The following is a 27,869-nucleotide window of genomic DNA, read 5'->3' on the forward strand; positions in this document are numbered from 1 at the left end:
ATTAGCTTGTGGATTGTGAGTATACCAAAGGGTTCACAATAAAGGTACTTTCATGAGACCTAATTATCTGCAAGTTATGCAAAATGCATAATTTTATTTACCATATTTACTCATATACAATATACAATTTTCCCCCAAACTTTTCGTGCAAAAACTGTGGTGCATATTATGCACGGAATAATTCGGACAGCCATTAAAACCACACATGTCTTTACTACGTCACTGTGTATAACACGTATATGAACAGCAAATAACTTTCCGAGTGCTGCAAATTCATAACATAATTTTGATCTCACTTTTATCTACTAACGAATAAATAAGGTAGTTAGAGAAGTGAAATCATTGGGATGCTAAACACAGTGGAGAGAGATGGGGAAAGTGGTGTGGGTTGATGACTTATTGTATACACAAGACAATATTCTCCTCTTGGTCCACATAGCAACAGGTTTTGAATAGGTACGATGTCATTTGCTCTTGATTGTCCTACAATTAAGTCATTTCTTGAACCTGATTTGTACTACGCATTATATATGAGCTATAATTGTTTGTTGCTTTTCCCCATCAAAAACCAGGGAACATGTGTAAATATGGTAATTTTGTACAACCTTTTCAAACTGTATTACAGTTTACATAAAAAAAAAATTCAAACAAATCACCTGAAGAACATCTAGATTTGCTTGGTCAAGTAATGTCAGCGTACTGTGTAGTAAGCACCAGTACAGAACAATTATTAATTTACATAATGTATGTAATCAGGATGAATAAAAATCATGATGATGTTTTTCTTTTAAATTTAAATCAGATTATGTTATTTAAATCAATTTTCTCGATTTCCTTTAACCCTTAGAGTGCTGACCTCTAAGTCACTTTCCGTTCCAAGAATGCTGACCATTTTCACTACTTGTAAAAAATCATATCTCAAAAACTAGAAATGTAAAATATATGTATCATACACTGTTGAAAAAGTTTGATTCTTCCTCTTTATTTTGATATATGATATATCACATTATAACCACATGGCTACCATGGATGTTTCATCATAAATTATATGAAATGTACTAAAAATAAAAAGTTGACAAGATATGACATGCAGTGGTGGCGATTGGGTCCCAAAACTGGGGGTGGGGGGGACAAGGTGCCAAAAGTAGAGGGGCAAAGACAGTATATGTCCCTTTGCAGATAAAATTTAGCATAGTGCCAGGGCAAAAGTGGTGAAAATTGGGGGGGGGGGGGCAACTGCCCCCGGCACTCTAGAAAAGGGAAGCAAACATATCGCTATTCAGACAACGCGAACAGAACCGTTACGAGCATTTGCCCACAATCTAGTGGCAGTATGAGGAAGTACAATGTCCAAACATTACTCAGGATTGCTAACTCCGTAAATGTACGGCAAATGACCGTTGAAATAAATTTTGAATTTAACTCCGTATATGTACGTGATCCGCACACTCTAGAGAAGTTTGGGAACTCCGTATAAATATGTGATTAGCACTCTAAGTGTTAAAAACGTGCTTAAAATTGCTCATATGTTTTTTGGCACCATACATATAGATATTTTTTTTATAAAGACTTTTTCGGATAAATAATAATAATAATAATAATAATCCGTCGCGCAACAGCCCATGAAGGGCCTAGGCGTACCTACCGACTGCCAGTCTCCATCCCACGCTTTCCTTTCGTCACCTCTAAGCGTGGAGATCTTCAACCAGTATTGGAATAGTCAGGGGATCGGCCCGACGTATCCCTAGCCGTTATAGTAGGTCTCTGTGACCGGATTACGCTCACTCACTCGGAGCTCCCCAATTTCCTCACGATGGTGGGTTGCCACCGGCCCTATACGTAGGCCGAATAATTTCCGACCAGAACCTGATTCGAACCTACGCCGTCCCGCAGCGAACGATCTCAAGACGAGTGAACGCCTTAACCCGCTTGGCTACGGAGGAGGACTTTTCAGATAAATGGCCCTCTAAAATATTTGAGAAGTTTGATTAAAGCAAATAAATTATTCTTTTTTAAAAAAAAGGTAAAGTGCTCTCCTGTGCTTAGCACCATGCCATGAAGGCGTATAGGGGGTAACAACCCACACTTTCTTAATCCGGTCGTGAGTGGGGGTGATGTAATCAGCATCATGCTCCTGACTGCCTTTACCCCCCCCCAGATTTTCCCCAGGTACCCATGTCAATTCAATGCTGGGTGGGCACCGGGGCCGCTTCCAACGTTAGAAAAGTTCCCAGATTTGAACCGGCCGGGGATCGAACCCGGGACCTTTAGCATGGTAGTCAGACGCGTTACCGACTGAGCTACCGTGTCTCAATATATAAATATATATGTAAATATAAATAACACTCTGAGAGAGAGAGAGAGAGAGTACTTGGCTTTGATGTTTCTTCAGTTACATTTGCAGGAATATTGTTTGTACAATCATTGGATGCACATGAACTAGTAGAAGGTAGTGATTTCATCTATCACACAATAGGCTTTATAGCGGTTGTGAGGCATTTCTCCGAGCCAATCAGCCCAGAATAGATGCAGTTTGCAATCCAGTCAGTCAATGTTAAACACAGTTATTTTTTTACATTCTAGCACAGTTCAAAATTTAATCTGAAAAGGACATCGAAGTTCAAAATTCATAAGCTCAAACACTATTAGGGTGGCCACTCTAGGACCATGATAAAAAAAAGTCAAGTATAATTCCTGGTCTTCAAGGGAAACTTTTAAAAAATTCAAGGGTACAAGCTGATGCTATCTCTACTTCAACCTTATGCATTACCGCCTCTAACCACCCACACAAATATATTAACAACATAAAGTGTCCGTGATTGCGAAAAAGGCTCCTACACACACAAGTCACAAATGTTATGGGATATGCTAATCTGGAAAAAAATGTTAATTGTATAAGATTTCAATTTCAAAATTAGCTAATACACTACAGTACATCTTATCTTACAATAATGTTCTGTTTATCAGATAGATTGTTCTGCAAAGGATACTAACAAAGTAAACGGCTTGAGAGAATTCGGTTTTCATTTACATAAAGCTTTCTTATTCCTTCCTCAATAAAAATAAAATCTAAAATGACAAAAACTTGCTCAGGGCATTTATAAATATGTATAAATTCATAGGGATTTAGATTAATAAAAGTTTCAATTTTTCACGTCTATGGAGAAAAATTCAAGCAGAATTCACACATTTCCTGGAATTCCTGGTGAGTATCCATTACTTGTACTCCTCAGGGTACCTTAGAAAATTGCTTGATAAAAATTCCTGGTGGTTTTACCCTTCACTTACTTTGTATCAGCTCATCTGTCTTTTCAAGGGATGGTTCCAAACTATTGACCCATGTTGTAAACAAATGTATGTAAATCTTCAAAATATATGTTGTAGTATGAATATTCATGTAGTTAGTTTTCTGTAACAGTCATAAATACGAGGTGCATGTCAAAACAAAGGGCCGATAATTTTTTACGTGGGGTTGGCAACACTGATGAAGTTGAGCATGCTCTAGTATTCTGTGCTTGCAACACAGATAAAATCGTCAGAGTGGGGTTGCGTACATGCAAGTAGCAGTAAGGTGAAATGGTAGCCGTAATACAAAATCCCACCAAATGCGAAGTGAGGTCTGTCACACGATTTCTGAACGCCAAAGGACAGAATGCAGCTGACATCCATCGGGAATTGTGTGCCATCTATGGACAGACAGTGATGAGTGAAGGGAAGGTCAGGCAATGGTGCAGAGAGTTTCGGGAAGGGCGTTCAAATGTCCATGACGATGAGCGTAGTGGAAGGCCTAGTGTCAGACGGACGATCTGGTGGTACGCGTTAACGAGAAAGTGCGTTCCAATCGCCAGTGGTTCACAATATCTGAACTCGCCAAAGAGTTTCCAGAAGTGTCTGTGAAAACAGTGCATCGAATTGTGACCGACAACCTGGGGTATCACAAACTGTGTGCAAGGTGGTACCGAAAATGCTGACAGGTACTCACAAAGAGCAAAGAAATACAGCTGCACGTGATTTTTTGGCCTGCTGGGGGGAAGGATGGGGATGAAACGTGGATATTGTATGCCACTGGGGAGTCGAAGCAGCAGTCAATTCAATGGCAGCACTCTGGTTCTCCTAAAGCGAAGAAATTCAAACAAACACCATCAGTTCACAAAATCATGGCAACCGTGTTTCGGGACGTGTTTGTGGAATTCTTGGAACCAGGATGAACAATTACAGCAGAGGTGTATTGTGAAACACTGAATAATCTGTGACGTGCCATCCAAAATCGGCGGAGAGGAATGCTATGCTCTGATCCACGACAATGCCCGCCCACACATAGCTGCTCGTACTGTTGAGACAATTCAAAGATTTCGATGGGAACTATTCAATCATCCCCCTTACAGCCCCAACCTTGCCCCCAATGATTTCTTTCTTTTTCTTCACCTGTAAAAGTGGCTTGCATCGAAGCGTTTCAATGACAGTGACGAGCTCAAGACATCAGTTCTGGACTGGCTGCACTCTCAGGTGGTAGATTTTTACGCAGAGGGTATACGGAAGCTTGTGCCACGATATCAGAAATGCCTGGATGTTAATGGTGTCTACGTCGAAAAATATCCAACGTATGTACTTGTTTATCAATCACAATAAATTTCTTCTCCTATCATTTTCTTGTTTTTTTAAAAATATCGGCCCTTTTTTTTTTGACATAATCATTTTCACTTTCTGTTGGCAGTTATAATAAATTAAGAAAAGTCTTGATAATATGCAATATTAGCGTGTTTCATAAGTTAGCATAAATTTTATACATAAGCCATTGAAACTCCACGCAACTTTTCTTTCATAATATATTAGAACATCTCAGAGGCAGGACCAGATTGGGACTGCCAAGAGGGGGATAGCAATTTTCCTCAACAGGGCACCAAATGGGATTTTGTCGTGTGTCCCAGTGGGCCACTCAGGCCGTGCTCAGAGGATTAGTGAAACATAAATACAGACAAGATATTTGACTAAAATATCAATTTATGCAATTTGATGTTTTTTGCAGTAAGAAACATGTTTTGTTTATGTAAAATCATTTTTTTCAACCATGGGGGGAAAACAGTTTAGTCTTCGGGTATTTTTCAATCTGTATACTTTGATTACATGAAAAAATGTCATGGTGCTACGAAGGTTGCATGCTGAAATATAATTGTTTTATTAATGTACTACACTCCTGCAACAAAATGTCAGAAGTGGCATACATAAGAAAATCCTGAAAACTTTGAGCTCCTGTGACTGGAAAAGTATAATGTCCAGAGAGAAAAAAATTGATATGGTTTCTTAATCGAGGTCAAATATGATGGGAGAAAAAAACCTTGACAAAGGACTTACCAGAAGATGAACTTCTCTGAACACTTGCTTGCTGGCTGGGCCGCAGTACCTGAATTGACGGAGTGGGTACAATATTATGTACAAGGGTACACTTCGAAAGAGTTTGCGACACTGTAACACTGCACTCACTTATATATTTGGTTATGTCATCTCTTGCCTGCAAAACACAATATACCGAAATCAAGCTTCAATTGGGCATGTCAACACTACAGTCAAGGTAGAGTTATTAGTTGTCTATTGTTGACCCTGATAAGTATGGTTTAACACATTGGGGTCTCACGACGGGCATAGCCCGCAGTGCACTTAAAGTCAATGTGGACGAACGACGGGCATAGCCCATCCTGTGGTATGCAATCGCTTTGCCGATTGAACGACGGGCTATGCTCGTACTTCGTCTCATGCGCGTGTTCATTCAAGCCCCTCTGTTGAAATTCCGACGTCTAGGTGACTCATGTGCTATTTTTATCTCGCACCTGTGACTGTTGTTGTCGGGTTGATGTACTGTGCATTGTTTAGAATGGCGTCGTTAGATCCAGACTGCATAGAGGATTCTGCCACAGAGTTTGAAGTTAGCGAGGATTTTGATGATGCAGATGAATTTGAAGATTTGGAAGGTAGGTTATATTTGTAATAATTATTGTCGACAATATAAACAGTGTTGCAAACTCTAGTATTTTATGAATGAAGTGAGAAGAGGTAATTTTTTTGGGTCTATTCATCTTGCCTTTTGCTTGATTCTCCTACATGCACTGATGTATTTTTAGTTTATCCATTTATTATTTTGTATAGTGTATGTCAAATGAAAATTTATTTTATTTATTTAATATATTTATTTATTTATATTTTACAGATGACGCAGAACATACTGATACATCATCTGGTCCTGTCCTGCAGCCACTTTTTCATACAAAAGAAAATTACTTGTAATTTGTAATTATTTTTTGTTAAGTGCACATAAGAAGTATTCTTATGCAAGATTCAAAAGATGTATTGATAGTTTATGTAGTTAAGTATTGAAATTTCCAGATTACGAACTTAAAATATCTCTATGTTGTACTTTTTTCTTCTTCACAAAACATTGCTGAAAAAAATATTAAAAAACGTCTGAAAATGAAAATAAAATTTAACAAATTTTTGTTCATTGAAAAGAGGAAGTTTTGTAGATTTAAGAAATATGTGGTAAATAAAAACAAATTAAAAATATTTTTTCTATGATTTTTTTTTAAAAAACAACCAAAAACCGCAGACCAGATGTACCAATGCTTTATTATGAGGCCAGACCCGAATGTGTTAAATGTGATTTGTAAAGTGTTTTAGTGTATAACAAATATGTCTTGCTCAATGCCTTTAATGTTTCTTAGAAGCTTCAGTATATTTTTTTTAGATATTTCATAGCGTTGTATAGAATTATGCAAGATTTTTTATGTTTTAATAGCATCATTTTGTATCTAACAACAAGAGCCATTGTGGGCCTTCCCAAATATGTTTTGATGTTTTTCTTAAGACCACCTTATGCACAGTAAGGCTAATCGGGACTGGACCTATAGTTTAAAGTGGGATGGATCCGTACCACTATGTGCCTCCTCCAGGTATCGAACCTGGGACTCCTTGATTTCAAGGCAAAGATGCTACCACTGCACCATCAGGGAGGCCTCCCAAATATGTTGTGGTAAAGTTGTCACCTTGTATCGAAGATGCTCCACATCCGATTCCCAGTGGTCGAGTACATTACACACTGCTTCAGATGGTACTTGAAACTGTAGATACAGTCCCAACTAGCCTAGCCGACCATAAAGTGGACTTCAAACAAACTTTGGAAAAAGCTGGGAGTCATTGCAGCGAGCATTGAAAAATAATCCCACACTTCACTTGTATTTAAAATCTGTCTTTTGCATATTCCTTTTTTAGAAGAAAACTTGTTAATGTGTTTTTGATTTGCATAAAGATATATTGTGACAAATATCATAAACAGTTTATCCAGATAATTTTATTGATAAAACAAATTATTCATAATATAAATGTATGTATAAAGATTATTTTATCTTTAATATTTTACCAGTGCGGTTAAATTACCTATAGAAAGGCAATGCAACAAAATTTTAAAAATTTATATAACTGCAGCTTTGTAACTGGGCATCAAACACAAAACTGGATCACAGTTATAAGCAACTGGGTTAACAACTCTTCCCCTGTATTAAATTGTAATCATTAGGTGAAGCAAAAACGAATGTAGAATGATTGAATTTGTTTTTAAGTCTACTTTATGCACAAAAAGGGTAATCAGGACTGAAACTAATTTTAAATTAGGATCAAAACCACTTTGTGCTCCCAGGGGTATCAACAACCCAGGACCACTTGACTGCAAGGCAAATAGATGCAGATTTTAGTGTTCTGGGAAAATGTTAGATTACACTCCAATTAATATTGAAGAAATATTATTAAGGATATTATAAAATAAATTTACCAGCCAATAAAACAAAAGCTATATGATATTGCTATACATGTTAAGCTGGTAACAAGGTAGTTAAAATGTTATGCACAAGAATTGTCTATTTATGTACAGCAGGAATGAACTGATAACACTTTCAGCCGAAACTGCTAAATATTATTAACACTGTAACAATTAAAATTTGTTCACAATATTTATAAATGAAAAATATGTATTATCTCCTGCTGAAAATTCTGACTACTGTTTTCAGATCAATAGATGTTTTGAAACATCTACTGTGTTCAGATTTACAAACAGATATAAATAAAAATTGTTAATGAGGAAGGAAATGCAATATCTACAGTCAACATGTTAAGCTAAACATAGTACATACAATATTGCATACAATACTGAAGAGAATATTTCTCTTGTAGTTCCTCAACTGAACTTGTATATCATGGCAAGTGTTCAGTAGGAAATCATTGACTTTCAGATTTTCGAGAAAACAGTAGAGTACAACTGGTAACAGTAGAAATTTCCAGCAGAGACATATAAATCCACGGCAATTTTAATTTTCAAACATGTCATTGTAACAAATTATAATTATACAATTTGTATAAGTTCATTTTAGATAACTAACAATTACCTTTCTAACAAGAGACAAACTCTCTTCGGAGTAACCTTGGCTTTCCAAGAGGGATGCTGTGTGTAGCTTTTTGGAAACTGTTTCCTCCAACTTAAATATATTGCTACGTGCATCATCAGCGGAGACCTGTAATTCATAATATACAGAAATCAGTCAATCAATGAAATTGTGATAAGTTGAGATGCATGAAAGTACAATCACAAACACACATGGAAAAAATATATTGCTTAAGCTGTGTCAAAAAAAAAAGAAGTGAATATTGTTTTTCTGCTTAAATGTCATCATTGCATTGGTTTACAACACATCTAAAGTGACAGCATTTATTAACCCGTAAGCGGTTACGTGGATCATCATGACCTGCAACTAACTTTTGTTTCTTTACCAATCTGTAAGGGTTCAAGGTAAGTGGGCCATACTCGCAGTAGCTTCTTATCTCCTTCTGCGCTCCACAGTTCAACAGGGTGGTTGGGCCAAGGGTCAGGGTGGATGGGCCAAGAGTGATAAATCATCTATTTAGTAACCATGAAAACTGCTGTCAATTTAGAATTTAGGTAAAACTATTTCTGCAGCTATAAAACTTGATTGATTGGCAGGCACGTAGCTAGAGGGGGCAACTGCCCCCCCCCCCCTGAGAGCCTGCTTTGACCCCCTGTGGAAAATACAGAACACATTCCTACTTGGAATTCTCACTAATCTTTACAATTATATCATGTTTTACTCGATAAACATAACAAAGACACTTACTGATTTTGTGATCAGGACTTGGTGGGGGGGGGGGGAATTCCCTTCCACATTCAGACTTCAGGAAATGATTTTGCAATTTTCAGTATCTAGAACAGTTGTGACATTTTGAATAGTCTTGTATTAAAGGTACCTAATGTGTTCGGATGTTTTTCTTGGATGTGTTGCTATGAACTTGGAACTGCTTAAATATTTCAAGTCTATATTTTGGTAATAGTGATTCATGTTGTAGAGAGAGGGAGTGGATATTTGATTTTTGTTACTTAGCGTTGCTTTTCTGCCACTTATAGCTAATCGCAACAATGAGTGATGACGTGAAATTGATGAAGACACACTCATAAACAGTGCCGCAACAACAGGACAGCAGGGGGGGGGGCAATGCCAAACCTGAACTTGGGTGGAAGACAATTCTAGGGGAAGCAAACACTGAAGTAAAAAAACAAGACTAGGAGAATCTAAGTATAGCAGGACAATTGGATACTCATGATGGAAGTAGTTATCACGTGTTCCTTGCATTTTTTCCCAGACGGCCAAGGGCACTTGCAAGGGGCAATTGCCCCCTCTCGATTTCAAATTTTATACAAATAAAAATACACTTCATAAAGATTTCTTGCTCGCTTTTTTCACAATGTCTTCTATTCTTATAGTCCAAGTTCAGAGATCTATATGAAAAAAAAAATGTTAAAGGGAATGCCATGGTGGCCCGTAAAATTATTTGCACCCTATTAAAACAATTTCTTTCTATGAAACTTAATATGAAATATTAATGATGACATGACACTGTAATCCAAGAAGTCATTGATCAATCAAGGGATTCCTATTTGTTTGTCAGGTGTCAAACACATGTATTTCACCTATAATTCACACAACATTTTGCAAAATGGTAAACGTAACCAGTAGGCAGATATTGCCTGTAGTGATGCAAGAGTCTCTCCTTTGAAGGAAGTAGAGTCCGTGCTGGACTAAGGGACCCATGTTCTAATGTTTTAGCAAGTACAAAAAATGTATAACAAATTTATACACAATTCATCATAGTATAGGTACTATGTAACCATATTTATTTAATTAATTTGATTTTTCTTGCATAACACAACACAATTGTGTTGTTGGATTCTCGTTACATTCCGTTGTGCTTAAAAACCTTACATACTGGAATGAGGGAATGATTATGAAGCATGATTTATAAAGGACTCCCTTAATCAGTTCTGCAGAGAGGCCCAAAACTGTTGCTAAATATTGATCGTCTATTAACATTATCAACCTGTAATATTAAGTAGATACAGTCCCTATTAGCCTATTTATGTTAACTTTATACGAGGGTCACAATTTATATTTTGTGCCTTAGCAACACTGATTGAAGTTAGGCGCGATATGACGTTTGCACGGAATCGTCTGGCATTATTGACCATAAGGTACTTCAAATGTTTTGTCAAAAGCTTCATTTGTGTTGTTTATGTTGCCTTGGAGATTGCGCGACAACAATAAAATAGAATTAATTTTAATTAATTAATTAATTTTAATTTATTTATTTTAATAAAATATTACATGATCATTTAGCTGTGAGAAAGGTATGTTCTTGTTGGATCCCACACAATTTGACAAAAACTCAAAAAGACGCTTGCGCCAATTGGTGCAAACAAATGCTCAATAAATACAATCGTGGTGTTTCGAAAGACGTATATAAGATTATAACAGGTGACGAATCATGGATATATGCATATGAGCCGGAACGTAAACAGCAGTCGACTGTTTGGGTGTTTCAAGATGAACCCAATCCAACAAAAGTTGTTCGTGCTCGAAGCACATCGAAACAAATGGTCGACTGTTTTTTCGGGAAAACTGGTCATGTGGCAACTGTGCCTTTAGAGGAACGTAGAACGGTCAACTCTGAATGGTACACAACAATTTGTTTGCCAGAGGTCTTCGGTCAAATACGGAAAACAAACAAACGCCGTCGGATCATTCTTCATCAAGACAATGCCAGCTGTCACACATCTCGTCTAACAACCGACTTTATGAACAGTCAAAAAATCGAATTGATGGGTCATCCACCGTACAGTCCTGATTTGGCACCCAATGACTTCTTCTTGTTCCCGAATGTCAAGAATAAATTGCGAGGACAACGATTTTCGTCGGCGGAAGATGCCGTTGATGCGTTCAAAAACCATATTATGGAGGTGTCTCAAGAAGATTGGAAAAACTGCTTTGATAAATGGTTCGAACGAATGCAAAAGTGTATTGACCATAAAGGAGAATACTTCGAAAAACAATAAAGCAGTTTTCAATGCCAAATTCCTGTTTTTTCATTGTTAGGCTCAAACTATAAATAGTGACCTTCGTATTGTGTGACAATCTGGAAAGGTCATTATCGAAATATTGCCATTTGATGTTGCTCGAAGTTTTTTTGTCCGTTGCAGTTTCAAGATATCATCCCTTTTCTGTTACTTATCTCTTTTTGGGGAGGGGGCAAGTGCATCTGTGTACCCTGCTATATCTGCCAATGCGACACAATATATGAAAAATTTGCCCCCTCTAGGATTGACTTTGTCCCCCTACAAAGAATTCCTGGCTACGGACTTGAAAATTGGACAATGTGTTTCAAGATGGTGGATGAAAACCTGATATTCTCCATGTTGCAGGCCCTATACCATGCTTTACATTCCATTTCGTTTTCAGAACTATCTACAATATATTTTCGGGGTAATTGGCTTGCACATAATCAGTTATTTTATAATTTATTTTTTGTACCTTTAGTGCAATGGATAGTTTTTCGCTTGTCACAACAATATCAAAATTGAAAATAACATTCGGTACATTCCAACCCCTATTCCCTACTCTATCAACAATCGAATATGGGAGTTTCAAGATCACTTGTCATTTGAGCGAGACACGTATTGTGTGTAGGAGTATAACAAATGGATATAAAGCATCCTCAAAAGGAATCTTTGGTGAGCCTGAGGGCCTATTTTACAGAATTTGGGATCTACATTCCGTTTTGCAAGTTGTATGAAACCAGGGTAGGATATTCAAAGGGATCTTCAGTATTGCAGCATTTAGACATTGCAAAACATCAAAATCTGCCTAAAAAAAGTTACGTTTGTGTATTTATTGCCTAGATTTACAAGAACTGTAGCGAGCTGCCAAATATGCTTTAGTTTCCACAAAGGTGTGTAATAGTGAATGGTACTCAGGATAATGGCAGTGAATGTCACTATATTTTCAGTATTTTCCCATATTCTTCGATTAAAGGGATTCAGACTTCATTTAATACCCCACCTCCACCCTAGTCGATCTTACATGGAAGATATGGACTTCCCACATGATGAGAAATTCGAAAATACTGTTGTCCATATTTTTGGCTTTACTGGGAAATGCATTTTTCTAACATATTTTACACTTTTATAGGACATAAAGTCTTGGGGTCCAATGATAACTGTCATAAATGTAAAGCTTCCAGTTGCAATTCTTACAATTGAAGGATTGGTCTCACATTGTATTTGAGAAAAATTGGCCACCATGTTTGAAGATTGTATATACGTAAACACATTTGTCTGTTTCTGATACTATACCTACTATGGAAATGCTTGTTGAGTTTGTTAATGAAACTAATAATAATTTCAGTAACTTTTCTTCCAGTGAAACAAACATTCTGGATGTATTCTATAATTGTAACTTAAAATATTAACTTAAATATTTGGTAACAGTTATATCGGAGACACATTAAAATCAGAGATTTTGTGTTTCGCATGGTTCGTACTTACCAATTGTGTATTGCGAAATATAGTTTAAGGTGCCATTATGCTTTTTACATGAAAACAAACACAATGTTTCACATACAGAGTGATGTTTTTGATTCCTTTCTTCGCTTCTGCAACACACAATATGGAGGTCACATTTTGACTCAAGTTGTGGGTATGCAGTGTTTCCAACCTTCTTCACCGAAAAATACCTACTATCATGTTCTTCAGTTGTGAAAATTTTACATTATGCATGGGTAGCTGACGGATAGCCCCACAAACCATTCCCGGATAGCCCCACAAACCATTCCCGGATAGCCTCACGAACCATTCACGGATAGCCCCACGAACCATTTCCGATAAGATTAGGTTAGGTTTGGTTAGGCAAGCATAGTGAAAAAAAAGGGGTTGGAAACACAGACAGGGGGTTACGTCATCAAACGTACGCAGCATGCAGTTCACGTAGTGAAAACAATGGCAATTGTGCATCGGTGAGATATTTCTCTTGAAAAGCACACGATTTCCTGGTGAAATATATTCCACAATGAAAGAAAATACCTCGACGAACATTAGAAAGCTTGGAGAAACTCATTTCCGTAAGTAATTTTTTCTGTAAAAATGAAGAAATGTGTCTCCGATATATCGAACCGTTACCAAATATTTTTATAGTCTCTGTACCTGAATTTTGGAGATTTTTTAAACGATAGTTCGAAAAATATCAGATGCCCTGTTTATTTAAAGTTTAATGATATTGACACTATTTATGGTTTAACATGATTCATATTTTGTACATTTTTCTACACAATACGTATGTTTGCTATTTTGCCCATAAAATTGTTGAACTTTAAAACAAAAGAAATTCTGTGTTTACATTTCCTTTCGTACGAGCTTCACACCATCAGTACATATATTTTATTTCCTTTATTTTCCTATCTTAGAACCTAATAATCACCATTAAATGATTACGAGAGCAATGTACTTTCACCAAAAGTGTTTCTGATATCTACAAAATCTTTATGTACATTATTCTATAAATTGCTTATTTAGTGATTTAAATCAAACCACCCTGTTAAGAAACACAAGTCTCAGGCATCCCTTGGGTTTTCAGTTGTGAATACAAACTCTGTAATATAGGGTGGAGTAAGTCACAAATTTTGAGGCCACGATAACTGCAGCTAATGTACAGGTTTTTAGCTGAAATTCATATCACAACTAGATGCACCATGGGACATTTGCATTATATCAAGATGCTGGTTGGAAAATGGATTTTTCACGTGAAGAACTAGCTCCAAATTCTAATGACACTTATGTGTGTGTACATTTCTCGTTAAAATAAAATGTTCTTCGTTATATTCTTACCTATAATGTGACTGCGTGGAGTACCGTGGTGTACCCCACAGATCATATGTCCCACTGCCTGGTGCCTGCAGGACATACGTTCAATCTGTCGCCTGTGGGTGTACCGCAATTGGGTACCGTTCTTTTTGACAGTTTTGCTACCTTGTGTTCTGACGTCAGACGAGAAATGCGTACGAGGTAAGGTTAGGCCTGTTAGGTTACGTTCCATTAGCATAAATACAATGAAAAAGTATTATTTAGGCTAAGAGAACTAAACCTAGCTAGCCTAACCTGACGACGTAGGCATCTAGCATAAAATTAAAAGGTTTTTCCCGTGACGTCAGAACACAACGTTGCTCAAGTGTTGTGCGATAAGTGAGACAGTTCTTTGACACAGGCGCTGTAGTCGTACGTTGGTAAACAAAAGCACGTGTACCGCAACGGTGTTGCCAAAATTCAAAATACCTTGCAGCGGTTGCCATGTTCGGTTGCACATTTGCTTGTTACGCTTACTTGTTAATATTCAGAGAGAGGAAATTTCGTCGGATATAGGCGGTGTGCACAGTCGTGATACTAACTGACTCTCAATCATCCCTATAAGCTTTACAAACCCCTCTAAATATGTCCCTTAACCATTAGCGAAGCGTGGTGTCTCTGGAAGGGTAGGTATAGGCGTGTGAGTTCGTGTTGTTATGGGTGCGACTTTTTTTTAAATATGAAAAATATAACCTTTAAAGTTATTTTTCAAAATGTAACAACATATTATTGCATCTATCACCGTACCTGAATAGTAACTCTTGATGTGTGCCAACTCGTAAATCGTATTTCTTGATTTTATTGTAAATTGATGCTTTAGATGTCATTCGAGTGGGAGTCATCAGTGTACCGATGCCCCTTCCTTCTTCCTATGCCCGGTAATAGGCTTTTATGCTTGTTTTGTAGCATTCCAGAGTAATACAAGTCATTATTCCCCTTGCTCACTTCACGCTCACAACAATGAAAGCCGGGCCCCGTGGCGGAGTGGTTAGCACATCGCGCTACGACGCCAGGGGTCCTGGGTTGGAATCCCGGCCTGAGCATGGATGTTCCTGAGTGTACGTTCATCAATTTCATTATATCATCACTCATCCCCATTTTCGCAAATTAACCAAAACTGGCACAAAAAGCGAAGTGAAATGAACCAAATCAATCAAGCAACAATAAAAAATAAAATGAACGAAAAGAAAAAGATAAAAGATACTACTAAAACAACAACCACAACGCAACAGGAGTAAATAACGAAAACGGAGAACACTGTGAAGAAAGATTTTTTCGCCCTGGGAACAAATTGTCTTTGCCTTCTACACTTGTTACCCTGTCCCCGTGTCAGGGCAACAGTGTTTTTTTTTCCTTATTGAAATATTTATTAATATGTTAATTAATTGGGTAATCAAGTGTATAAACATATATATGTGTGATTAGTGTAAATCAATTTATTATGCAATTTTAGGTTCGTATTATTCCATGTATAAATACCATGTAGCTCTCTGTTCTTGCTTCGTGTTTCGAACGTTCAAAAGAAAGCCGGGCTTAAAAATTTTGAAAGAAGGGCCGTTGGCAACAGACGCCAACAAAACGTATATAAACTCCCAGATGAGAGTGGGGGAGGTCGGATGTTGGAACTGAGACTTGGATGGGAGAGGCTGTTTTTGCTTCGGTCAGCTAGGACCGGAGGACAGGTCTCCCGAAACGGATGCTGTAAAAGATTGGATTGCCGGGCAAGCTAGCGCCTTGGTGTCCAGTTTACAGGTAAAAAGGTAGTTTGTACTGGATGTTATTTTGAAGTAATTACGGTGCGCCGGGCAGCCTAGTGCCTTGTCACCGTGGAGGTTGAGAAATGTACACGTCGGGCGGCCTCGCGCCTGTTAAGACGTTTCTTGGAGTAACGCGAGTCTACCTTGTGACAAGCGTACTCCTGATGTGATTCATGAAATGTAAAGCATCCAGGTACAAACAATAGAGATTCCAACATCAAAATTAGAGTTTTGGCCCGATAATTAGAGAAATGAACGTTCGGATACGACATGTATATACTTCAAATTTTACGTTAATTAAACTTATAGAAAATACCAAAAATTTCCGTTTATAATTTCACACATGCTGGACAAGGTAATTTATCCCCTATAGCAACAAGGTTTCGCAAAGGTTTTCCGTTGTCTCTTGTAGTTAATTATATAATTATGTTGACTTGTAGCAACCCACGTGCATTGTCGTACAAAGAAAGATACCCCTAGACAAATCTGAGCCGAGTACGAAGTGCACCAAACCTCGAGTGCGGAGGTAAAGTGTGGGGGACCAGACTAGTAACATATTTATTAAATATTTCAATAAGGAAAAAAAACACTGTTGCCCTGACACGGGGGCAGGGTAACAGATTGGTAGTGAAATTCAGAATTCTGTAGATCCCTTTGAATTTCGGGAAAAAGCACGCAGTTTGCTTATTAAAAGTAGACGAAATCCTATGCTCTTGAAGCAATACTCTATCTCCAACACGAAGATTAACCCTTCTTCTGCCGTTATTGTAGACCTTTGACGCCTTTTGCCTCCTCTTTTTCTCTTTCAAATTCGAAAGCCACGCCCATTCTTTCCTTTAACTGCATGACGTAATCCATCTGTCTCTCCGCCGTGACGTCCTCCCCGGTTCCATCTTCCGTCTGAAGCTCCATTTTCCAAGTGTCATGCGGCGTGTACAAATCAGGTCCAAAGAACAAGAATGACGGCTTCAACCCAGTCATTGAATTTGTTGCATTATTGATGGCAAAACGTATCGCGTCCAAGTTTTCAGCCCACGACGAGTGCTCTCTGCAGAACTTCCCAAGTGCTTGCTTGATTATCTTAATAGCTGCTTCTGATTTATTTCCCTTCGGTCTATATGGCGTAATATAGACAGGCTTGCAATTCACAGAACGCAACGTTTGTGAATACAGTTTGCTTCGAAATACACTCTGGTTGTCACTGACAACGTATTTCGGGAATCCTGACTGAAAACAGTACTTCAAAAATGCTTGCGAGATCGTCCTCGCCGTTTTAGTTCTTAGCGGTGTCAAACTAATGTGCCTTGAGAACTCATCTTGAATGACCAAACAGTATTTGTATCTCCCCTTCGTACTTGTAGGCAGTGGTCCAAAAATGTCCAGAAACACTTTGTATCCAGGTGCATTAGCTTTCCTCGAGTTCATAAAGCCCATCTTTCTGCTGTTGTCAGGATTATACTGAAGACAAGTGATACAACTTTTGCAATAGTTACTGACATCTTTGACTACTCCGTCCCAAGTATAATTCTCTAGGACCTTAAACAATGTATTTCCATGTCCTAGGTGCGCAGATAATAAATCATCATGCGAAGGTTTTAGTACTTCACTCTTCTTATTCTCTGGTACCCACAGCTTCAATCTGGAGCTAAACGGTGGATAAAGTCCAGTGTTTTCGTCAACCAAACGGTAAAGCAGTCCATCATCGTCGAGACAGGAATGTTTCAGATAAAAGTCAAATTTTCTCTTCTCTCGAGAATCCTTTATTTCAACTTCTTCTCCATTTAAACATCCAATTAATTTCGACAAGTAAGGATCACTCTGTTGTCCTCTTTTCCACATATCTTTATCGTTAAGATCTACAGGCGGCGAAGTTTCTGACTGTCCGTCCGTCTGTCTTCCATTTACAGTGTTGCCAGCTGCATCTGTAAACATCGCTTCCGTTTTCCTTTTCTGCTTCCGGTCGAATTTCTGACACACTTTGCCTTCGACTTTAGGAATCTCATGGTGTTCCACTATCGTCCCATCAGGCATCTCTAATCTGAAATATCCTTCAGGCTTGATGTCCTCTATCGGATAATTCTCTTCTGCATCCGAAGATCCAATGTAATTCTCCCTCTCAGAGAATCCCGCTTCGATCCTCGACAAGTAGTCAACCGCTGTGTTATTCCTACCGGCAATGTATTTTACTGTAACTGGAAACCTGGTCACCCTGTTTATCATTCTGTTTATGTGGCTCGGAATATGAGAAGATTTCAAGATATCCACGACCGCAGAATGGTCAGTGTAAGCGATCACTTCCGGTGCTTGCAGAAAGTAATATTCAAATTTCTCCAGACCCATGGTCAACGCAAATAACTCTTTCGCTGTCACAGAATAAGAACGCTGAGTTTCAGACAGCTTCTTACTCCCAAATGCAACAGTCTGCAATTTTCTCGTTTTGTCGTCCTCCTGAGCGACGATATAGCCAAGCGCTATGTCAGAGCAGTCTACAAACAAGTGAAACGGTTTCGAAACGTCAGGAATCTTGAGATCAGGACTATTTACAATTGCATCCTTCAACTTCTGTAAACTCTCTTCTTGTTCTTTTCCCCAAGAAAATTTCCTATTTCCTTGTAACAAGTCTGTGATCGGTTTGGATATCTTTGCTTGGTCCTTTATGAAATCTGACAGAAAATTTAAGAAACCTACTAGTCTCCTAACTTGCTTGATATTTCTCGGGCGCTGCAATTGTTCTGCTTGTTCCCTCTTACTTTCCGCACCATTTCTGTCAAGAAACCTGCATATTTTCTTGTATCTTCAGAAATCTGCATATTTGCAAATGCAAACGGAATATCCAGAACTGTAAATATAGTTCCCCCAGAAAGCTTACATATTGTCGATCTAATATCAGGTATTTCTGTACGTCTAGCCTCCAATCTCTTATTCAAGCCTTTGCTGTCGATGATCATTTTACATGTGTTATCTCTCTTCACATGAAGGATAGGCGGCGAAAGGTAATCTGTATCACCCCTTTTAATGATCCCGTCTTCAAGCATCTGCTGAACAGCCTGGTTCATTAAGTTCCTCTTTTGCTCAGAAAGTGGCCTAGGTTTCGCTCGGAACGGCTTCTCGTTATTCACATCCAAACGAACCTCGTAATCCTTTGCTAATCCCGGTTTATCTTGAAAAACATCAATATGCCTTCTCAGTATGGCAATCAATTTCGGCTTGTTTTCCTCTGAGATATCGGTACCCTCCATCAGCATGGCAATCCTTCTCTCTTCGTCAACCCCCTCCCCTTTGATGTCGCTGCTACTGCTACGTGTCTCCGCTCCGCAAGCAGAAACGTTCTCTCGGACTCCTTCGACTCCATCCGTGGTCGAACCCAGTCCCCTAGAAACAACAGCATCAACGCTGTCACGTGTCGGCGGCGAATCAAAAGGCACGATTTTCGAAAGATCAGGCTCAATTGCCCACCCGTTACGATGAATCATTGGTACAAGTCCCAACTTAGCCATCAATGTCCTTCCCAATAACATTTCATGATTAGCATTAGATAACACAAATATCTGATCCCGAGCCTTGTGTCCGTGACACTTAATATTCACGTAAGCGCTCCCCAAAGATTCCACATTTCCTTCAGCAAGTATTACTTTAGTTTTACAACCCTTCAATTTAACTCCATTTGTCTTCATTTTCTCGAAGACCTCCAAAGACACAAAGTTATTGGACGACACCGTATCAATACATGCGTGTACTTCCACGTTAGCCACGTTGCATAAAACAATAGGTTCCCTTATCTCTTTAACATTTACATTGTGAGGTGAAAAATTTTCCTTCTGTGTAAAATTTGCAGTTTCCACGCCACGAACTTGACAAATTCGTGGCGACTCTACGCGTTTTTTGTTACTTCCTTCCCACGTTCATTAATCTTGTTTTCCCTACGGTGATTTGAAGCTTTGCAACCTTTCTGTCCACAAGTGTAGCATAATTTATTTCTCTGGCAATCTTCCTTCGAAAAGCGGTTCTGTTTGTTTTCATCCCTCACCGCAAGCCACGAGGGTGGAGAACGTGAAACCACATGTTCAGCCCTCAAGCGCTCGACCTTCGGGCGGTCAAAACCAATGCTCACAGGGTCCAAGAAAATATCAGATTTCTTTCTCCCCCTCTCCTCTTCGCATTCCTGATTAATGGACTTTCTTAACGCCCAGTTACGAATTTCGTCTTCAGAAACGAAAGACTTGAATCTCTGCCTTTCCAAAAACTCCGCTTGCAATTACAGAGCGAACTCGCTCATTTCTCTCATAGAAGTGAATGTCTTGTTGTACAAATAATCCCTAAATACCGGATTGCAGTGCGATTTCACAAAGTCAACTTTGCGAACGTATTCCGCCAATCCCTCGTTAGCAAGTTGAAACCTCTGCGACAAAAATAACTCTGCTTCTCTCTGATAATCCAATCCATGAAAAGCCTGCAAGAATTTATGCCTGAATTGTAAAAAATCACCGAACGGTTCCGTGAACAAAAACCACTCTCTCGCTTCATTTCTCAACGAAAGAGGAATAAACTGCTTCAGAAGATCATCTTCAGCAATTTTAAGCGTTCTCGCGTAATCTTGAATCCTATCCAGATACGAAAAAGCATCTTCCTTCCCTACATTTCCTTCAAATGTCGGAAGCGGCAAACGAATTTCCTCCATTGTCACTCTCGGAACGCACCTCTGTTCATCAACAACAGAAAGTTCTGACGCGGTCGGGCTGGACCTGCTCGAGTTACCAAGCGACATTCTTGTAACTTCCCCTTTTCTGTTTCGCAAGATCATCGGTTCGATCCTCGTCCGTTTCTCTCCTTAACTTTCAAAGCAAAAATGTTCATTATCCTGCGACACGCCTTCAAAAAAAATAAGTTCAATCGCGGACAGAGACCCCAAATAAATATGTTACTAGTCTGGTCCCCCACACTTTACCTCCGCACTCGAGGTTTGGTGCACTTCGTACTCGGCTCAGATTTGTCTAGGGGTAACAGTTGGGCTGAAAAGTTCGTAGGCTAACATAGTAAAAAATATTTTTTTGACAAAATTCGATTTTATTATTCAATATAGTTGCCTTCGAGGGCGATACAACGATTATAGCGGTCATACAATTTTTCGATGCCATTTTTATAGTACGATTTCTCTTTAGCCTCAAAATAGGCCTCAGTTTCGGCGATTACCTCTTCATCAGTGCTAAATTTCTTTCCAGCGAGCATTCTTTTAAGGTCTGCAAACAGGAAAAAGTCACTGGTGGCCAGATCTGGAGAATATGGTGGATGGGAAAGCAATTCGTAGTCTAATTCATATAATTTTGCCATCGTTTTCATTGATTTGTGACACGGTGCATTGTCGATTGTGAGCACGTGCGGCACCCATTTTGCACACAGCTTTCGCATGTTCAAATATTCATGCACAATATGTCCAACACGTTCCTTTGATATTTTTAAAGTCTCAGCTATCTCGATCAACTTCACTTTACGATCATTTAAAATTATTTTGTGGACTTTTTTGATGTTTTCGTCGGTAACAGCCTCTTTGGGGCGTCCACTGCGTGCATCGTCTTCGATGCTCATTTCGCCTTGTTTAAATTTAGCAAACCACTTCTCAACGGTTGATTTTCCTGGTGCAGAATCCGAATAATGTTTATCAAGCCAAGCCTTGGCTTCAACAGTATTTTTTTTTGCCAAAAAGCAATGCTTTATTAACACACGAAATTCTTTTTTATCCATTTTTTCACAATAACAAAAGCTGCTTCACTTACAATGCTATATCTCACGAACTAATTATCCGGCAGCTGTGAAATTTATACACGTATCTTTTGAAGGTTAGTACTAAGTAAAAATCACATGGATTTAATTCTAGTAACGCCATCTATGAGTCAGCCTACGAACTTTTCAGCCCAACTGTTATCTTTCTTTGTACGACAATGCACGTGGGTTGCTACAAGTCAACATAATTATATAATTAACTACAAGAGACAACGGAAAACCTTTGCGAAACCTTGTTGCTATAGGGGATAAATTACCTTGTCCAGCATGTGTGAAATTATAAACGGAAATTTTTGGTATTTTCTATAAGTTTAATTAACGTAAAATTTGAAGTATATACATGTCGTATCCGAACGTTCATTTCTCTAATTATCGGGCCAAAACTCTAATTTTGATGTTGGAATCTCTATTGTTTGTACCTGGATGCTTTACATTTCATGAATCACATCAGGAGTACGCTTGTCACAAGGTAGACTCGCGTTACTCCAAGAAACGTCTTAACAGGCGCGAGGCCGCCCGACGTGTACATTTCTCAACCTCCACGGTGACAAGGCACTAGGCTGCCCGGCGCACCGTAATTACTTCAAAATAACATCCAGTACAAACTACCTTTTTACCTGTAAACTGGACACCAAGGCGCTAGCTTGCCCGGCAATCCAATCTCTTACAGCATCCGTTTCGGGAGACCTGTCCTCCGGTCCTAGCTGACCGAAGCAAAAACAGCCTCTCCCTTCCAAGTCTCAGTTCCAACAGCCGACCTCCCCTACTCTCATCTGGAAGTTTATATACGTCTTGTTGGCGTCTGTTGCCAACGGCCATTCTTTCAAAATTTTTAAGCCCGCGGTGGCTCAGTCGGTAACGCGTCTGACTACCATGCTAAAGGTCCCGGGTTCGATCCCCGGCCGGTTCAAATCCGGGAACTTTTCTAACGATGGAAGCGGCTCCGGCGCCCACCCAGCGTCGAATAACATGGGTACCTGGGGGAAACCCTGGGGGGTAAAGGCGGTCAGGGGCGTGATGCTGATCACATCACCCCCACTCACGACCGGATCAAGGAAGTGTGGGGCGTTACACCCACACCCCCTATACGCCTTCATGGCGTAGTGCTATGCACAGGGGAGCACTTTTTACCTTTTTTTGCCTTTCTTTTGAACGTTCGAAACACGAAGCAAGAACAGAGAGCTACATGGTATTTATACATGGAATAATACGAACCTAAAATTGCATAATAAATTGATTTACACTAATCACACATATATATGTTTATACACTTGATTACCCAATTAATTAACATATTAATAAATATTTCAATAAGGAAAAAAAACACTGTTGCCCTGACACGGGGGCAGGGTAACACACTCACCTTCCCTTTCCCCCTCGTTGGACAAGATACAGATGTGAAGCCCAGTTTGTACCGTGTGTCCAGCGTTGCCAACCTCCCAATCAGGAAAAGTGTGCTGATTAAACTCTTAAAGTTTGCTAAATGCAACTAAATTGTGCTCGGATGACTTAACAGTTGAGTTGAAAAGTTCGTAGGCTAACATAGTAAAAAATATTTTTTTGACAAAATTCGATTTTATTATTCAATATAGTTGCCTTCGAGGGCGATACAACGATTATAGCAGTCATACAATTTTTCGATGCCATTTTTATAGTACGATTTCTCTTTAGCCTCAAAATAGGCCTCAGTTTCGGCGATTACCTCTTCATCAGTGCTAAATTTCTTTCCAGCGAGCATTCTTTTAAGGTCTGCAAACAGGAAAAAGTCACTGGTGGCCAGATCTGGAGAATAAGGTGGATGGGGAAGCAATTCGTAGTCTAATTCATATAATTTTGCCATCGTTTTCATTGATTTGTGACACGGTGCATTGTCTTGATGAAACAGCACTTTTTTCTTCTTCAAATGGGGCCGTTTTTTCGTGATTTCATCCTTTAAACGCTCCAACAACGCTATGTAATAATCGCTGTTGATGGTCTGGCCCTTTTTGAGGTAATCGATGAATATAATACCATGCGCATCCCATTATACTGAAGCCATAACCTTGCCAGCCGACTGTTGCGTCTTTCCACGCTTTGGATTCGGTTCATCACGTGCAGTCCACTCGGCTGACTGTCGATTGGACTCTGGAGTGTAGTTATGGCGCCATGTTTCATCCATTGTAATATATCGACGGAAAAATTCGTGTTTATTACGGTTGAATATCGCTAAACATTGCTCCGAATCATCAAAACGTTGTTGCTTTTGATCGATTGTGAGCACGCGCGGCACCCATTTTGCACACAGCTTTCGCATGTTCAAATATTCATGCACAATATGTCCAACACGTTCCTTTGATATTTATAAGGTCTCAGCTATCTCGATCAACTCCACTTTACGATCATTTAAAATTATTTTGTGGACTTTTTTGATGTTTTCGTCGGTAACAGCCTCTTTGGGGCGTCCACTGCGTGCATCGTCTTTGATGCTCATTTCGCCTCGTTTAAATTTAGCAAACCACTTCTCAACGGTTGATTTTCCTGGTGCAGAGTCCGAATAATGTTTATCAAGCCAAGCTATGGCTTCAACAGTATTTTTTTTCGCCAAAAAGCAATGCTTTATTTACACACGAAATTCTTTTTTTATCCATTTTTTTACAATAACAAAAGCTGCTTCACTCACAATGCTATATCTCACGAACTAATTATCCGGCAGCTGTGAAATTTATACACGTATCTTTTGAAGGTTAGTACTAAGTAAAAATCACATGGATTTAATTCTAGTAACGCCATATATGAGTCAGCCTACGAACTTTTCAGCCCAACTGTTAGGTCTTAAGTTCATTTTATGCATCTATTTTGGGGGGAGTAGTGATGTGAACATGCGTTGTTGATTAGTTAAACAATATTGGTAATTTCCCCCATTAAATTAATTACAATGTTTTAACCAATATAATTGGTTCAATATAACGCTTGAAAAAGTTTGAGAAAATTCGACGACTAAGAAAGACGGCGGCTTGATTTATCTGTGACCCCAACTTTCTACCAATTTCCTTGAATAAAATGTTCCTCGTGAACTAAGTAAGGAAAAACAAAGAAAAGATGAAAAGAAGACGGTGGACCAGATGTGGCTGGATCGGCATGCTACGTTTTGTTTGAAACATGTAAGATCTGCGATTTTTTTTTTCTTCAAAATATATTCCTCTGAATTCAATTTATCTGTCTCCCAGGAACGCATGTTTGTAGATGATGCTATATACTGGGTGAGTCTTTTAAAATAGGCCACGTGGAAAATGTGCTCCTTGGTTGTAGGCAACCCTGGTACACCGAAGAGAAGAGCGGGGCAGAGAACAGTCGAGGATATCGGTGCTAAGCATATTCGACAACGTGACATGACATATCCTCGACTGTTCTCTGCCCCGCTCTTCTCTTCGGTGTACCAGGGTTGCCTACAACCAAGGAGCGCATTTTCCACGGGGCCTCTTTTAAAAGACTCACCCAGTATTACCATTATGCCAAACCCAGGGTGCTAGGTACGAACAAAGTTCAAATTGTACTACGTTTAGCACAATTATGCTTGGGTTGGCATCACTGCGTGAGGTCGGACTCGCTGTGTCCATTTCGGGCGAACGCGCCCCTAAAATTATGCTTTCCCGCATGAATCACATAGAATGTTATGGGACCAGCCGAGGCCCTCGGAGAAGTGGCTCGACATGCAACGGTAGAGACCCTGGCAGGGATGGAAATTTGTGGAAATTATCGCAAGGCCTAGAATTTTAGTTTTCTTGTATTAAGGCGTCGTTTAATGAAATTGTAAGTAATAAAATAATCCGTAATAGCCAAATATATTAGGGTAGGCCCGGCCTCCGGGCCTCTTATGACGCTTCGCCACTGCCCTTAACTATTATTGTTGCCAAATCATATGAATATTAACACAATTACAGAGGGCAGGTAGAACAGTCAGGTTACAATGGATACCAGCAGTGGTGTGCCCAAGGGGGGGTTGGTGGGGGTTATAACCCACTTTTGGTTCAGCATTTCTAAAAAAAAAAGAAAGTCAAAGGCAGAAAAATATGGCAATATGAGAACTGACTACTTAAAAAATGTAAACATAACCCCTCCCTTTCGAAAATCCAGGGCACGCCACTGGATACCAGGCCATCACCCATGGTTTCCAGGAAACGAATATGCAGATAAATTAGCAAAAGCTACCAATGGCCAAAATTGTAAAACACTACCTCTACCGTATACGGCACTATTACCAAGAGCTAAACAAAAAATTAAGGAAGAATGGCATTTTATCCCAAACAACAGGTACGAAACACCACCAACCAGGCCCGTAGCCAGGAATTCTTGGTAGGGGGGGGGGAGGGCAAAGTCAATCCTAGAGGGGGAAAATTATTAATATATTGTTTTATATATTATTCTATTGTGTCGCGTTCGCAGACACTACAGGGTACACGGGACACGTACCCCCTCCCCACACACACACAAAGCAATAAGTAACCGGAAAGGGATGGTATCGTGAAATTCCAACGAACAACAAAAAACTCGAGAATAACAATAAAATTTAACATAAATAGGCTAATCGGGACTGTATCTACTTGAAATTTAAATTTGTCGCTACTGAAAATCGAATCTAAGGCATCTACATTGCAGGTCGATAATGTTAATAGACGATTAATGCATACCAATAGTTTTGGGCCTCCCTCAGAACTGATTAAATGAGCCCTTTACAAATCGTGCTTCATATTTATTCCCTGCAGTTTCCAGTATGTCAGATATTTACACATAAAGGAATCTAATGAGAATCCAATAACACTAATGTGTTTGTTATGAAAGTTAAATTAAATAATGATTACATGTTATCTACACTTTGATGAATGCTGTAAAAATGTATAATAACTTTTATGTACATTAAAACATGGGTCTCTCAGTCTAGCACGGATCCTATTTGCTTCAAAGGGAAGATTCTTAAACTCGCTACAGACATTGTTGGCTTACTGGTTACGTTAACCATTTTGCAAGATATTGTGTGAATTGTATTGTTTTATTTTTGAAACATATTTCTTTGGCACCCAACAAACAAATAGGAACCCCTTGAGTGATCAATGACTTCTTGGATTACCGTGTCATCATTATGCAACTAAGTCGCATAGAGGGAAGTTTTGTATTCTCTTTAAATTTTGAGAAATATGTTCCTTAATGTAAGGTGAAGGAGGTGAGGTCTCTGGGGCGCTTATAGCCATCACTGAGCAGAAACGTTCAAACCCCAAATATCAGGCTATTTTATGCTGATACTGGTTCCTGCTATAGTCAGAGAATGGCTTAAGTTCCAGAATGTTTTGTGGAATAATTAGGTTATAAATAAAAGATATAGGTATAGTTCACCATGCATATAGCACCGTGCCATGAAGACACATTTAGGGGATGTTGGGTTAGATCCCCGATCAGCACCACGTTGTGATACGTTGAAGCATGTTGAGGAAAGTGTAGCATCTCGCTACATCAACAGCATGTTAACAGTTGATGAGACTTGGCTTTACTATTATGACATGTCCACTAAAGCCCAGAAAAAAAAACTGGCTCTTCGACGATAAAAACACGCCCGTATGTGTGCGAAAATCATGATCCGTAAAGGAGAGAATAGTGACTGCCTTCTTTACTGTAAGGGGAGTTGTGGTGCGGGTGGTGCTGGAAACACAGAAGGCAGTCATCGCGAAGTGGCACACAGAGGAGTGCCTGCCCAAAGTAGTTCAAGCTCCCTCGTGGTCAGACACTTAGTTTCTCCACCATGATAACGCTCCTACCCACCGCTCCAAAGTTTGCACCGAGTATTTGCCACGAACTGTGCTGAAGGTGCTGGAGTATCCTCCCTACGGTGCAGACCTCGCTCCATGTTATTTTGTACTGTTCCCTCGCGTCAATAACAGGTTAAAGGAAAAGGTTTCCAACAGAGAGGACCTTCTAAAGGCGTTGGATGACGAGTGTGCCCAGCTCCTTGAGGAAACCAGTTGGTTCGACGACTGGATTCGAAGAATGAAGAAGTGTATCGTGTGTTGTGGAAAGTATTTCGAAAG

At 39.2% G+C, this 27,869-nt stretch overlaps 1 protein-coding gene across 1 annotated transcript in view; it reads right to left on the reverse strand.

Moving 5' to 3' along the window:
• LOC145978184 (uncharacterized) overlaps positions 1–18,255 on the reverse strand; it is a 77,300-nt gene extending 59,045 nt beyond the window's left edge. The window contains exons 1-3 of the mRNA XM_083110624.1: positions 18,013–18,255; positions 8,427–8,552; positions 5,353–5,509 (exon numbers count right to left, since the gene is read on the reverse strand). Of these exons, the coding sequence (XP_082966750.1) occupies positions 5,353–5,509; positions 8,427–8,552; positions 18,013–18,255 (526 nt within the window). The remainder of the gene's footprint in view (positions 1–5,352; positions 5,510–8,426; positions 8,553–18,012) is intronic.
• Between the last annotated feature and the right edge of the window lie 9,614 nt (positions 18,256–27,869).

This window comes from Lepisma saccharinum, chromosome 24 (genome assembly GCF_977018435.1).
Source record: "Lepisma saccharinum chromosome 24, izLepSacc3.1, whole genome shotgun sequence".
In the NCBI taxonomy this organism is placed as follows: Eukaryota; Metazoa; Arthropoda; class Insecta; order Zygentoma; family Lepismatidae; genus Lepisma; species Lepisma saccharinum.